The 15,874-nt window shown below is 37.9% G+C and overlaps 1 protein-coding gene across 2 annotated transcripts in view; it reads left to right on the top strand.

Moving 5' to 3' along the window:
* Nucleotides 1-15,874, top strand: part of EZR (ezrin) — a 43,603-nt gene that overhangs the window by 23,936 nt on the left and 3,793 nt on the right. Inside the window, exons 4-11 of one of the 2 annotated variants that reach the window (XM_054970038.1) lie at nucleotides 715-810; nucleotides 2,753-3,027; nucleotides 4,649-4,732; nucleotides 5,233-5,379; nucleotides 9,584-9,680; nucleotides 13,483-13,646; nucleotides 14,416-14,546; nucleotides 15,631-15,791. In XM_054970038.1, the coding sequence (XP_054826013.1) occupies nucleotides 715-810; nucleotides 2,753-3,027; nucleotides 4,649-4,732; nucleotides 5,233-5,379; nucleotides 9,584-9,680; nucleotides 13,483-13,646; nucleotides 14,416-14,546; nucleotides 15,631-15,791 (1,155 nt within the window). The remainder of the gene's footprint in view (nucleotides 1-714; nucleotides 811-2,752; nucleotides 3,028-4,648; nucleotides 4,733-5,232; nucleotides 5,380-9,583; nucleotides 9,681-13,482; nucleotides 13,647-14,415; nucleotides 14,547-15,630; nucleotides 15,792-15,874) is intronic. The other variant, XM_054970045.1, reaches the window with a different exon arrangement.

Genomic DNA, 15,874 nt, shown 5'->3' with positions numbered 1-15,874 from the left:
GACCAACAATGGCTGCCTGTAACTTCTGCCTGTTTTGGAAATGCCTAAATGAGCTGAAATGCCTAAATTAGCTGAAAAGTTGTTTCCTTCAACTGGAGGAAAATGATGTTTGAAGATGTACTGCTTCCAGAGTTTCCTATCATGCACCAATAGTTAATCTTATCTTGTGTGATTTCCATTTGCTCTTCATCTAGTGCATCATATAAAATTAATATACACTATTTAAAATATAATGATGAGTACTACATCTCCCCTCTACTCCCAGTCTTTTAAGGCTTTTTTATTGATGAAAGTACACAAAAGAGATTGCCTTTGGAGAACTGTTTTTTATTAAAAAATACAGAGTTGTAAATTCTTATCTGCTTTAATGCTCCATTTTGTGAGAAAACTATTCTTTTTTTATAATGAATTGGATAGTAAATCAGTTAGTCTTTTCCTTAGCCAGTCAGGTGTGCTTTTCCTTTTACTGCGTAAACCACTTGACACTTTATTTCCTCTATCCTTTGTTTCTTCTACATTGGAAGGGAATCACATTCTGATTACTAGAATTCTTTGATGCACAAAGCTGGCTGCAAGAAGGCCTGCATGTTTTTGAGTGCATATAGTATAAATGAATATATTCAGTTAAGCAATGATTTGATTAGTTAGCTGTGGCAGGAATCTTGGACTAGTAGATATTTAACCCATTCTGAACTTTTCCTTTTTTTCCTTCAGGTGGTCAAGACTATAGGCTTGCGTGAAGTGTGGTACTTTGGTCTTCAGTATGTTGACAATAAAGGATTTCCAACCTGGCTGAAACTTGACAAAAAGGTTAGTGAAATTTGGAATTAAGAGTTGATTCTTAATCAGATTTTTAAAGAAGGATCTATGCTCTGTAAGCATTTTTTATTTGTAGCCAGAGCCAACTTAAAAGGTTTGTAGTAGAAGTAAAAAAAAAATTAAAATCTTCTTTATATAGATCAACAAAAAATAGGTAAACAGTATACCAAAGGCCCTCTTCAACCAGCTTATTCCTGGTCTGATGCCACTTTGTGGGCGGGGGGAAATACAGTTTGTTCCAGAAGATCTTAAGGCTTGGGCACTGGCAGAAAAAGAGGTTACACAATTGAGGATCAGCCACTTAGGCTGAGTCTAGGAGACAATGTAGTGATTAGTGCAGGACTAGAACCTAGGAGACTCAGGTTCAAATCCCTGCATTGCCATAACATTTGCTGTGTGCCCTTGGGGGCCTATTATTATCTGTTAGAGCCTACCCTACTTCACAGCATAGCTGTGAGGATAAAAAGGAATGTGGGAGAATGATATATACAACTCAGATTTACTTAAAGGAAGGGCAGGATTTTTAAAAACGTGGTAGATCTTTCTGTGCCCTTGCTATCCAAACATGATGCACATACAACATTCTCAAGAAGATGGTCAGTAATGAGACAAGGAGGGAAAGGAGCTTTTTAAAACCCTGTATATGGAACTAGTGAGTTCTGCCTGGAAGTCGGTGGGAAGCCAGCTGTGTCAAGCACTCGGTCTAGTAAGCATAACAGTTGCTGTTGAGAGATTGACTTATCTGCTTAGTATGGGGACCTAATTAAAAAAAGAAACCACAAATGAAGCTTTGTACCAATTCGATGACTAATGGCAAACTAAACAGTCCCTTAATTTCTGTGCACTCCACTGATACTGACAGTCTTGACTGTACATAGTCTAGTCCAAGCACGTCTTTGCCTGCTGGAAAATATCTAGCTATTGTTTTTATCTCAACTAGTGGAACCTGTAATTGCACATGGCTTAATCCTTTAAAGGCTTTATATTATTAGTTGTCAGGCTGCTGAGAATAGGTTGTTCTCATAGATGAATTATAGCAGAAACACTAATCTAGATATACTACGTGTTCTGAAGGCTTTTTAATAGTGTGTGAACCATGGATATTTATCTTCTAGTTTATGGAGTGTGTTATAGTTAATACTATTCTGAAAAAATAGATATGAAAGCATTTTACTCTGCATAGTTTGCTGGACAACACTGTATTAATTGCTCTGTTTCATGATAGCTTTGGGGAATCCTGCATAAGAGATCTTATTTTCTCCTTTCCCTTTTTGCCAGCATTTAGTGTGAGCCATAGCTAATACTGATCAGCTAGGAATCTGTTGCCTTGTGCTATTTGGATTGGGGAAGGTGGTTGGAACTTGGAAATACACTTTCACCATTTCATCACAGACAAAAGGCATCTAGACAATTATGTTTGGTGCTCATACTAAGGCTTCATTATGTGCTGAGTCCTGGGCCAGAAGCATCATTACAGAATATAGTTGTGGGAAGAAAAATCAGCCGTTGGCAAGTAGAGCCTAATGGTCAGCACTCAGCACAGGAAGGTTGTGATCAAGAGCATACTTGAAAGCATCTTGCCTGTAGGGATAGTTTCTAAGAAACTGCAGATAAATGTGTAGTAATCAAAACGTTTAGATAGGGATGTTCAAAGTGCTTTAAAAGGTAAATTGAGACCTAGTTGCTTAAAACTGGGTTTCCTGGACTGGATCTCTTCCTTGCCTTAATGGAACCTTGATTTTCAAATGAACCTTGTACAAGTACAGAACCCTCTCTTTCAAACTGGTAGAAGACCATAGCCAGAATTTCTGAAATGAGCCTGTGTAAGTTGTGAAGTTTAAAATATAGTTTTGTAAAATTAATTCTTCTGTGTTCAACCAACCATACAGTGTTGTTGCTTCTCTCTCCCTCTTCCTCGGCTTCTTCATATCAGGTCTCTGCTCAAGAGGTCAGAAAAGAGAACCCTCTGCAGTTCAAATTCCGTGCCAAGTTCTTCCCTGAGGATGTGTCTGAAGAGCTGATTCAGGACATCACGCAAAAGCTGTTTTTCCTGCAGGTGAAGGAAGGAATCCTTAGTGATGAGATCTATTGCCCACCCGAAACTGCTGTCCTTCTTGGGTCTTATGCTGTACAAGCCAAATTTGGAGACTACAATAAAGAAGTGCACAAGTCTGGATACCTCAGTTCTGAACGTCTGATCCCCCAAAGGTGAGAATTTCTATTAAAACTTGGAGGGGAGGTGTCTGGCACCTCTGCAAATTCCAAGATCTTTCTATATAACAAGACATGAAATGGAAAAAATTAAAACAGGATTTGCAACTTGCTCAGTACGGAGGACCAATTTAGAAATGTTGCTGTACTACAATTAACCTGCTTTGTTTTGGGTGTGCATGTGTGTCCCTCAAATATAACCAGCATAATTGGAACAGAGAATTAATAAGTATGTTGTAGTTCTTCCTTTGTGATTTGGAACAGTTTGAGATATGAAATAAAGGGACTGTTCTCATAATATTCTAGAGATTTCCTCACTAATGGATGCCCAGCAATTAGCATGTTAACTAGCAAATAAATACTAGCAAATAAAAGTGGAAAATAATTAATTGTGTTATGCAAACAATGTCTGTCTTCTGCTGGGAAATGCTACTTTTAACAGTAGAGTTTTCCTCAGTTGGTTGATTCTCTTTCAGTTTAAACCAGTTCAAATTCAGCTGCTCAAATATCATAATTAACTGCATTTTAGAAATCATGATGTTTGATACCTTAATAAAATGCGGGGTTGTTCTTTTTGACCTTGATGACATTTTTCTGAAATCATGAGGCACAGAAACCTTTAATCTGATACTTTAAATTTAATGTCAAAACGCATTTAGTCATGCCATGGGGAAAAGGTCATTCCAGTTCTACACAAATTAAAGGCTGGTCATCTAGCATCTACCAAGAACTGATAGCTGCCATACTTCTGGAATTCTTGGGTGAGAAGAAATTAGCTTCTGAGTCCATCACCCTTACCCTGGAGAGGCCTTTGTAACTCTTTCTTTGAAAAATTAATCATCCTGGTGTTCTCTCATCACTTCCTGCAACTAATCACCTTTGAATAAAAACTCGATATTTCAGTTAGATGTGCAACTGTCATAGCCAGGGTTCCGCAAGCCTGGATTACTTTGTAGAATTGCTTAGTATGATCCACTTGCCAAGTTGGGGATTCAGAGCGGAACTACAAGTGACAAAAGGCACAGATTGGACACTTGTCAGCGTCCCTCAAGTTTTGATGGGAAATGTAGGCAGCTTGGCGGAATGTTGGACAAGTAACAGTTGAAAAGTCCATTGGACAGCAGTCAGAGAGCCAAGCTGCAAGACTAGGATGCCTACATTTCCCATCAAAACTTGAGGGAAGCTGACAAGTGTCCAACCTGTGCCTTTTGTCACTTGTAGTTCCGCTCATAGTCTGTGGAGTCAACAAGTTTTTGATGCAAAATTCATGTAGCCATACATTGGTACAGACAACAGTGTTCCTGTGAATTTATACTGTGTCTCCAGGCACCACCAACTTGCACTAAAGGTCAGTGGGAAGGGCTACAGTGTAGAAACATTTTCAAAGCTTTAGTTCATCTTGGAAAAGTAATATGACACACACTCCCTCCCCCACCCGGCTTGATACAAACTTTTCTCCCTTGATGCAAAGGGTAAATTTCTTACAGGTAATCTGCCATTAGCTAATAAAGCGGTTGTGCTTTTTATATTATGCAAAGTGTGAGAAGACAGTCACTTAAATATTATTAATGGGGTTTCCTAGAAGAATTATAAATCTCATTGAATTTTTTCTCTTTAGAGTAATGGACCAGCACAAACTCTCCAGAGAACAGTGGGAAGAACGGATCCAGGTCTGGCATGCTGAGCATGGTGGAATGCTCAAGTGAGTAATGACACTGAAATACTTGAATGTTTAATGTTCTTTATCTTTATATAAGTGCTTTATATTGTGTTCAGGTTTTTTTTAAGAAATATCTTTTCCTGGACCCTTAACATGCCAGAAACTTCATCTTCCCCATATAACTGCACCCTACCCCTTCAAAGGTAAACTAACGAAGAACAGGTCAGAGCTTTTATAATCTGTGCTTCTCTGTTAAAGAATTGAAGGCAAGCTTAATACATGCATATGTCCCAGTATCATACATATGATGTGGCTCAAGCAGATTATGGCTGAAATTGCTGAGATGATCTGAATAGTACAAGGAAACAGATTTTGCTTAACAAAGAGCAATGTTTTCAGTTTTGTTACAAAATTAAGTGTCTGTCTGACTTTTGTGAGGTCCTTCAAACTATCTCAATGAGTCATTAATTTTCCTGTTGACCTTTGTGCCCATCTTAGAACCTTTGGTAAAAATTTTTGTGTATGATTTCTCCGTCAAATAGAGAGAATGCCATGCTGGAATACCTGAAGATTGCCCAGGATTTAGAGATGTATGGAATCAACTATTTTGAAATCAAGAATAAAAAAGGGACAGAACTCTGGCTAGGAGTAGATGCACTTGGGCTGAATATTTATGAGAAGGATGACAAGTAAGTTGTGGTTTTATTGTTCCTTTGTAAGTCTAAAGAGCAGGCGTTAGTGCCAAAGAACTCTCACTAGGTGTTTCTGTAGCAGTTGTATCAGTTTAACTCACCTTGGCTTTCAAAATAACCAGTGAATACAGTTGTTCTCAGACAGAGGTGTGCCAAAGCCTTTACCTATCTCCAAAATAATGACCAGATTTTGCCCTTGAGCTCATGTACTAGCAGACTTAAGCTATATTGTAAGGGTGGGGGTCAAAGGAAAGAATCTGTGTATGTTGGCAAAGGCAAGCCAGTGATAAGTCTAAGAGAAACTCCAGAGGTCCTAAAGTCCATCTTCAGTGCCAAACATTACACAAAGGTAAGATTTATGATCTCTGAATCATCCTTGGCTGGTATCTTACTAAATGTACAATTAAGGGGGAAATGGGATTGTAGGTAAATGGGGAACTGGAAAGCTATAGAGCCAAGAGATGGTACAGGGCAATGATTAATTGTGGAGAAAAGTTTAAATTGATTTTAATGGCTAACTCCTAGCTGGCAGAGTTGGTGTTAACCTGGAGCTAATTAGGCTGTAACCTTTGTGCATAGATTTGCAGTGGATCTTTTTAGTAGGTAGCTAAGAGAGATCTTGATTATGACAGAGAGGTGAGGGAATGGTCTAAGAGTCAGTAAAAGACAAAAATGCCATGATAACAAAATATAAAAAGAAATAGTTCTCGTACACATGAATGTTTGCTGAGCATCAAAAAGGAAACTCAAAATCAGAGACTGAAGAGAGATAAGGAATGGTGCGTGATATGCAGACAGTTATTTGCAAATTCTGACCTGGCTTTTATTGTTTGTACCTCATGCAAGCTATAAGCTACTTAGTTCAAACAAGCAGGAGTGGCATGTGCAAGTGATCTCTAAGACCTGAAAAGAAGATAGGCTAGTTCCTGGAGTTGTCCTGAATAGAGATTGTATTGAGGTTCCTGTTGAGACTGCAGAAGAAGAATGATTAATTTCTGTGATGGTAATGTTCAGCATCACCCAGAAAACAAGGAGTGTCATTCTAGGTATTGCATGAGTGAAACTGCTTCTAGCTGCTTGAATGACAAGCCTCTTTGTATAGCTACAGTCACACAAACAGGTTTTACAAGCTGCATATAATGCCTGCAGAATGGAACCTTTGCCTTGCAAGAAAAATCAGGGGAAATGTGCCCATAAACTAAATACTGGTATATTTAATTATTAATGTGTGTTTTTAACATGAAGTGGCTGGTGAATTTTTTCCTTCTGTATGTGGTTATGTCTCCAGTCCCTTAAATGAATTGGAGCTGGAATGTACTGGGAGCAGGGCAAACCACACCTATGGTAACACAGAGTTTAACATTAAAATATTTGTGCCTCTGCTTTTTTTTAATGAACACCAATTATTGCCCTCCCACATGTAATTATGCTAGTATTTTAAGGTACGGCAAGATTAAAATTGTGTTACAGTTGTAATTTAGTAAATTATCTCTTCTATATCAGAGCAATGGGGATAAATTGATTTCTCTCCTTCCCCCCTCCCTGGAAAATATTGTACTTTCAAATTAAACATATATAAGCCAATGATTACTTTGAAACTTATTTGAGTACGTGGAATACGTAAAGGTAAATATTATTTTTGATTTTGGCCACTTTCTTTTTTTTAAAGCTGAAAAGATCAAGGTAGTTTGGTCATTAGGTACAAGTGTACTTATACTTAATACATGCGCATCATAAATAACATATAAAAGTAAACACAGGATAGAAAGTTCAGTAAAGATTAGTAAAAATGATATTAAGAAGAAAAAATAGTATCTAAATAGTGTAACCAAGTCCAACAAATTAGTATTATTGATAGAGTAGCCAAACAATAATATAGATGCATTTTCAAGATGTATTGACATGCCACCGAAGTGTAATATTATCATTAATAATTAACATCAACAATATCTGGGCGGTTTAGTACCCACTAACCTGCTCCATGCTACCTATTTTTATGCAAGACATAAACCGTATGATATGAAACACTTGAAAATGGGGCATAGGATCTGGTGTCATCAGATAATTGGTTGCTCCAAATGTGACAAGATAGACTGTCTTTCAGTAAATTTGTTATTTGCTAATTTGACCATTAATAAGTCATATTAGAGAGGGTCATGTCCCTAATTCAATAGATCCATTCTGAAATAGGCCAATATTCTTTCAAAAAATACATAAATACTGAGTTAACAGCTTCTGTTAGAAGCTTTATCATGATTTCCATATCTGTCTTTTCAACAAGATTTTCCAAATAATTTATAATTTGAATGTTTTCAATTGGTATCTCCGGTCTAGTAATCTATTTAGCTTGCCTTGAAACCAACTGCTCAAATATAGTTTCTATTACGTTTCCAAGAGATATGAAAAACATCTGCCTCCACGATGCCGACAGTGATTTTCAGGATACTTAACAATCTATTCAAGATAGTGTAGTGTAAAAGATTATTCATGCAATATTTTAAAGCAGTTTCCTTTCAGATTTGCAGAAACCGTTGGTTTTTAAGAATAGTAGGTTAAATATCACAGCAGCATCTTCAAACACAAAGAGAGTTTCCATTCCATTAGCAGAATAGATCTATGGGATCCAACCCGCTGGTTTTAATCCAGTACTATATAGATGAAGGAATTTCCTTTCCTCAATCTTTAGCCTACTTTTCTTGTCTGTTCTGCCAATAGTCTTAATGTTCTTTCTATTCTGATACTAAAGTGGAGTTTTTAAAGGGATGGCCAATTTACTTCCATATTTATCTGATTCATTAAACTAGCAGGCTTCATAATTCCTAAAGAAATTCAGGAACTTCATTCCTCATAAAGCAGGAAGATTAATCTAGACAACTTTCTGTGCAATTAAAAAATAAAAAAATATTTCCTGCCATTCACTCCTAAATTATTTCTAGCTAGTGGGATATTCATCAGAGAAAATGATCTTAGGAAGTATATTTATCTTCATATGTGATAGTTTACGTGTCCATGCTTGCTGTAATTTAGACCATTTCAGATGTCTGGTTTTCAAATTAAACATTTACAGAAGTTAAGAACCTGTGTTTTTGTCTACATTATATTCATCAGTGTCCCAGGCATTTAACAGGTGAATTTATCTATAGAAACCTTTTTAACCCTAATATTAATCCCAATCCACTGATTTTTAGATTTAAAAAAAAATTAAATTTTTTCCGAAGTATTTTAATCAGTGAGGGCATAAAGGCACCTGTATTATATAATGTTAGTGTTTGTCATTGGCTAACAAATCAATTTTATATTTCCTGCCTCTTACTTCCATGCTTTTAAGTAATTCAGTCTTCTGACTTTAATAAGCAGAGGTTCTGTACATAGAATAAATAGGAAAAGGAGACAAGTGATAACCCTGTCCAGTGTATAAGTCATTTGTGATATGCCTGAATACTTACTGTGGCTAGATGCCCTTGTTAAATAGTCTTTATACTTCCTACAAAAGCATCCCAATGATTAAGTGATGGGGGACCACTGGGTCTTCAAAAGGAAGAACAACATACCTGCCAGCTACAGTAAGTTCTCATTAAAATGTATTTAAGGTAAAACTCTTAGGTCTGGCTTTTCACCAAGGTCCTTCAGTTTGTAAACGCTGTGCAATCCTAAAAACACTTTCCTGAGAGTATTGCCCATTGAATAAACCTGAGTAGGATTCTGAGTCAGCCTGATTCAAATTGTTCTCTATGTAAGATTTGTTATATGGATGATTGACATGAACAATCTTTCTGTGTATATTAAAAATGAGATTAATAATTTCTGGAATGCATAATAGAAAACCATTGAGTTGAATTGGACATGTAAAAACACTTTAGAAGGCTAACAGTATCTACAAAGGTAAGTTGTAAACTTGGTCGGAGTGCAGTCATTTGTCTAGCCTCACAGCTAGTAGTTCTTCAAGGACTGAACCTGGAATTCTACATGCTAAACAAGTACTCAACCACTGAGCCACTTGCCTAGTTTAGATTTCTGTCACCTAAGCCTTTGTCTTCTAGGAAATGGAAAAAGTAACCTTTTATGACTGTACACCCAGGAGCAACTCAAACAATAACTTGATGCTGTAGAGAGATGGCACTTTTGGTGTTATATAATCAAGATTTCATTTACTAGTCATGTCTATTTGGAATTTAAACAATTGTAATAATTCTTTTTCCAGATTGACCCCGAAGATTGGCTTCCCCTGGAGTGAGATTAGGAATATCTCTTTCAATGATAAGAAGTTTGTTATAAAACCTATTGACAAGAAAGCACCTGTAAGTATCGCTGCTGACATTGTGAAGGAATGTTTAATATCTTCATTACTAAAACTCTGTACTGAATTATGTTTATCTTAGCCCTTGCAAAGGAGAACTTACTTCTGTACACAAGCCAGGCCATTGAGAATATTTTTACTGAAATGTCTGCAAAGGAAATGGTGGGATGAAATGGAATATTGTTTCGTTATAAGCAAACTCTTATTTCTTCACATATGTGAGTCCGTCTGTCTTGTAGTCTCCTAAGTACCTTAAAAATACTGTTACAAAAATCCAAAAGCAGTACTGCATTATCATTTTGTAGCAAGAATTCAGTTTATTATTTTCCATATTTGCAGGAGAAAGATTTCCCCCATGATGTCTAAATAACTTATCCCATAGGCCAGCTGCTAGAAATAATTTGTTTGTCAATTGCTGTTGATCACTGATGCTGTTCCTTGTATATGTGAAACCTCTCTGATGACTGCTGCAGACCTTACATTTAAAAAATGTCACCAGGCAAGTGGATGGATGCACATACCTTGTTCTAACTGCTGCTAACAGTGATCTGTATATGCGAGGACGGGGGTGCTGTGGAAGAGCACTTGGGAGGTATAGGAACTGGGGTATAGCTAGCTGACATGGATTGGAGGCAGGGCTGGTTAGCGTAGCTTCCTGTCCCACCAAGCCATACTTAGTATCTCCCTCAGCTAGACAGTACTTTAAATAGTCTTTATTCCCATAAGAAGACATCTGTTGGACTATGAACCAGTGAAGTCCAGCATGTTCCCTTACTCCTTGTGTTGTGGAAATGGTCTCTCTGCAACCAGGGACTAGTCCATTAGTTGCTGTCGGTTTGCTGCTTGGGTTTTGCCTCTTACCACAGGCATGTAAAGAGTGCAACCTCCCTTGATCTTTCCCTAGTACTAAACTGATGTCTCTGCTAAGAATAATGGGCCAGCAGCAAGAAGGTCTTAAGCAAGACTGGAAGTTTTTATTTATAAAGGTAAAACAAACAAGAAAACAGTTGAGCAAGGCACCAGATATGGGCCCAGCTCACTGGCCGCGAGAGCACTATAGAGATAGATACAGAATACCTTAGCATGCAAGATACAATAATATTACAAGATGACTACAGAAAAACAACCTTCCCTCCCCCTCCCATTCCAGAGCTCTGGGACCACTCCGTTGCACAACCACAAGCTCAATCTGGCCTTTGCGTGTTGGCAAGTGAGGGGTCCCGAGTTCTTGTTCCATCCCTCTTTTATAGGGAAATATCAAAGACTTGCTTCATTAATATCTTAATCAATCGCATTGTCTTTGTTCTTGAAAGACAGTTCCGTCGAAAGTCCTTCATGTAAACACAAGTCTACACATCCTTTACCTCTGTGATAGACTGCATCTTTGATATGTATTTGACTACATTGTAAATTACACATGAATGTTCACACTTCACTGGCTGAGGATTTTAGACACCTTGTTTTCCTAAAGATAAGCTGTTTGTTGTTTACCCTTTTGGTGATTTATATGTAGAAGGCCAGAGGACCCTAGAAGAGGTCTCAAACAATTAACTTTTATGGTCTTATCTGTTTCCTGTGCAGGGGTGAGACCTTCCCAGGAACTGCGACTTAATTCTGCAGTGAGGGAGGGAGAGTCTTCGGAAGATTTCTTTCTTTCTTCCCTTTTTTTTTTCTTTCAAACTGTAGCTGGCTCCCTATTTCTAACATGAGCCAGAAAAGGCCTGGTTCCGACCCACCAACAAATTCTGACAACACCTTGTATGCATAAGCTGTACTAATCAATAGGAAAAATCCTTTGAAATCTTTGTACCTGACAAAGGGAAATTTGACTCTTGATAGCTTATACCCTGGAAATCTTGTTAGCCTTTAAGCTGCTACTGGACTCAGATCTTGCTCCATTGTTATTACAAGTTACATTGCATACAAAAATACTTGTGAATCTTGAGTAGAGCTCCCCCACTCCTAGTCCCGTGCAAGGTGGAATGCACATTTAAAAAACAGGAACTTGCCTAACAGACAGTTTGTGGAGATCATTTATGCATGTCTCCTTTTTAAAATTGCTTTAAAATACTAATTTGGCGTTGTGTACAAAAACAGGTTTGTCTTGCTGTTGGCAGCTCTATAGGATAGCAACTTGTATGTTTTCAGGGCTCTGCATTGTAACCAACTTCCAGAAAAGTGGCTCCAGAAATTTGAAGGAAGCCAGAGTTTTCATTTCTTGTCCATCTTTAAAATAATATTTTATGGCAGTTTATTGGCTTTAGAAGTCCATTCTGTCTTCCATTACCTGCATAAAAAGCACCTGTCTCAGAAATACACTCGTTTCCCTTTATATCTAGGAACACAGCTCAGTCAGTTTGCAGACTGCTGCCCATTGCAGAAAAGGAACAGGCAAAATCTTAACAAAATCTTTGTGTCTCTTGGTTACAAAAAGCCCCTTCCAATCAAGGGGGGGAGATTGGTTAACATGGATCAGGGCCTTTTTACTTGTAGCCCTATAGAATCAGTTGCCCTCTAAGACCTGACTTCATAGGTTGTGTACAGTCACTGATTTTTTTCTTAAACTTGCTTTTAAAGTGTACCTGATCAGGATCTTTCTATATTGTTTTGAGAAAGCGAGGGGACAGAAGCCTCCACAGGGAGTACATGGGTCACTGTGTGCACTGGTGTGTAGCATGGGCATGCAAAGGAGTAAGGGAGGAATGAAAATCAAAATAGGAGAACTTGAATTGCTAAAGTTTGAGAATAGCTGGTATAATCAATAGTTGAAATAGTATTTCTAGATAATCTACTTTTGAATGGGTAGTCTACAAGTACCTGGGAGGAGTGAATTTTTTGTTTCCTTCTCTTGCATTGATGGATAAAGTACTTAAAGCAATACTGCTCTTTAAGAACATATTTCCCTTTTAAAGGTTGGTGGTGTAACACATGACTTGAAAGGGGGGAAAGTCATCTGTCCATTGGCACTTAGTTTAAATATTGATTGGAATACTATTGACAAACTAGGGTTATGGAACTGTCCATTCTCATTGTTTCCTTTTCACAGTACCATCACAATCATTCACTGTGTTTGTGCCCGTCTCACATACCCCGGCATGCTTCACACCTAATGGCAAACCATGATTTTCTGCTATGTGAATGAGCCTGGGAGATCCTTAGGCTCATATATTCCCCTCTCCCCTCATGTGTTGCCAGTTAGTTATCTCTACTTTTGTGGCAAACCCTGATTTGTCATTGTGTCCAGCCCACTAAACTGCAGGTTGGGATTTCCTTTGAAACCAGACTCCAGGGAGTGGTTTAATCCTGGTCTGGAGTCCTGATCTGAAGGGAAACTGCATGTAATGGTGCCATGAAATGAGAAACAACTCATTAGAAGGCTGTATGCAAGGGGAGGGAGGAAAGTATGATTCCTCAGGCTCACTCATGTTTGTGTTATGTCCAGACCATCTCATATATTCCTAGTGCTTGGTTCTTTGTAAAATGACTGACAAATTTCTTAAAGCTTCAGTTGCCTTCTGTGCTTTTAACACACGCTCTGTCCTCCTTGATCATTTCAAGTTACACATTAAAAGGAGTAGTGTTCCAGCAGTTGCAGAAGGATCAGATTTAGATATTAACACAATTTATATGTTGAACACAAAGGTATTTATAATTAAACATATAAGTTATTCGTAACATGTTATTAGTTGGATTTTCACTTACAAATAACTGAGCGATGTTTACAAAAATTGGTCGATTATGAGAGTTTATGGGAAGCCTGTGTGTATCTGAGTTTTGATCAGTTTGCATTTTTTTCCCCCAAGGATTTTGTCTTTTATGCTCCTCGTCTTCGAATTAACAAGAGGATCCTGCAGTTGTGCATGGGAAACCATGAGTTGTACATGCGTCGTAGGAAACCAGACACCATTGAGGTCCAGCAGATGAAAGCCCAGGCCCGTGAAGAGAAGCACCAGAAACAGCTGGAAAGGTGAGGGGGAGAGGAGGGAAATGGCTCACTTGAATGGAGAGAAGTGTATGAGTAATGTGCATTGGAGTAATGCGCATTAGAATAGAAAGGAATTGCTGATGTAAGGTAGAACACCATCAAAACAAAGTTATAAATTAAGATGACTCGGATGCCTTTTCGTCTATTTTGTTTTGCTCTGTGACATTGAGCAGTGAAGATCTGGCATAGCAATTGTATGGAATCTCAACAGTGATCTGTCAGATCCATTATCTTCTGTCTCAGAACAGGCATAGCCAAGTGCTTTAGAAAATCTTGTAAGAAATGCTATCACTGTTACGGTGTATAACCAGGGATTGTATATATGAATCGCTGCATATGACTGACCACCAGGTTGCCATGAACAGTACGGCATGTCTTATTTCAACAGCTTTACATCGCTAGGTATGCTAGATATTAAGGGAAGTCAGATCTACAGTTGCTGTAGTTGTTTGATTAGTACATTTTTTAGTAATTTCTTCTAGGTTACATAATATTAAAGCTGAAGATGCTTAATTGTTTCTGGTTTCCTCAATCATTAGAAATGCAGCCGCCATCACTATATCCAGTATTGCCAATTTAAAGGCATATTTAGCTTCCATGATTCAAACATCCTTCTACTACAGTAACAGCTGGGTACCAGAAAATCACTACTGCTCCAGAACCTTATCTTCTCCACTCCCCGGCCCACTCATGGTTTTAAGTGGAATAAATAAGTATATAACTTTGTTTTTAAAATGTTACATCCTAAAAGGCAACAATTAGAAAATGAGAAGAAGAAGAGAGAGACTATTGAGAAAGAAAAAGAGCAGATGTTAAGGGAAAAAGAAGAGCTAATAGTGAGACTGCAAGAATATGAACAGAAGACACAGAAAGCAGAAAAAGGTACAACTTGGACTCATGCACCTGAGCTCAAGTATAACATTTCCATCCTTGTTTACTCTGTTATGCTTAGACATCTAGCCTAGCAATGTGTTTATAACTCTTTAAAAAGTACTATTTTAACTTTTCTGGACTGTCCTGTCAGAAGTGTGTCTGCATAGAAATATGAATACAGGGAGACATTCCTTTTGAGCACTGTCAGCATGTGGTAAGGTTTTTGTAGCACCATCTTCTTAATCTACGGCATGGTTATGATCCAAGTCTTTTCTGCAAAATGCAAATGACATTTGCTGCTGCTGCTACTATTAATACTTCAAGCAGAATGAGCCAAACAATTCCATAAAACAGCTTTTGTTTTCCATTAACTTGCCTACCTAGCAGACGGATTTTATTAATCAAATTAATGTACCCCCAAACTCTACCATGGCCACAGACATTATACATGGATTAAATGGCTTGCATAAGCATAGAGAAACTGCAGTTGAAAAGCCAATATTTGACGTCGTTGCTGCACAGTTGGAAGATACCTGCCTCCTGTGAGAATTTCTTGCCTGTCTGGAAATTTCAGTGTGGCTAAGCTACACTGTGTTCTGTTTTCCACAGCAGGACAACATTTGATATGGTGCAGTTTTATTTGCTTCACATCTAATTTTGATGAGCCACTCTCCTCCCTTAAAGCTTTACCATTTTAATGCTTTAGAATCAACAACTTTTCTGCTATACAGTACTAGAAAAGGCATTATTACTATTAAAAGAGGCTTTAGTAGAATGTTGTTTTTTTCTGAGTCTTAGTATTGAAGGATGACTTAATTATTTATTGATTTTTTTAGGTGTGGGGACTGCATTAAGCTTTTGGAGGGAAACTATAAATATAATTAAATATAATATACAAATGTAACTATTTAATTTTGAAGAGCAATGACAAGTGAGCTTAGAAAACACTAAGGCAATGCTTTCTCCCTTCCTTGTCACATTCTACACATAGAAGACACTTAATTTTAATATTTTTAAGACTGGTATTTTACACCCCTCCCTCCCTCCAAAAAAACAAGACAAAAGTTTGTGTGTGTGATTTCCTTCTTTGCAGAGCTGTCTGACCAAATCCAAAAAGCCCTGCTGCTTGAGGAGGAAAGGAAAAGGGCACAGGAGGAATCTGAACGCCTAGAGAATGAGCGCTTGGCTGCTCTGCAAGCCAAGGAAGAACTAGAGAGACAAGCTGCTGACCAGATGAAGAGCCAGGAGCAGCTGGTATGACATGAAGAGATCTGTGAGATATAACCATGTTATATGATTGGTCAAGTGACTGTAAATAAAGGAATGAAATGATCTGG

This window comes from Eublepharis macularius, chromosome 1, assembly GCF_028583425.1.
Source record: "Eublepharis macularius isolate TG4126 chromosome 1, MPM_Emac_v1.0, whole genome shotgun sequence".
NCBI lineage: Eukaryota > Metazoa > Chordata > Lepidosauria > Squamata > Eublepharidae > Eublepharis > Eublepharis macularius.
This window is presented reverse-complemented; position numbering and strand designations above follow the sequence as displayed.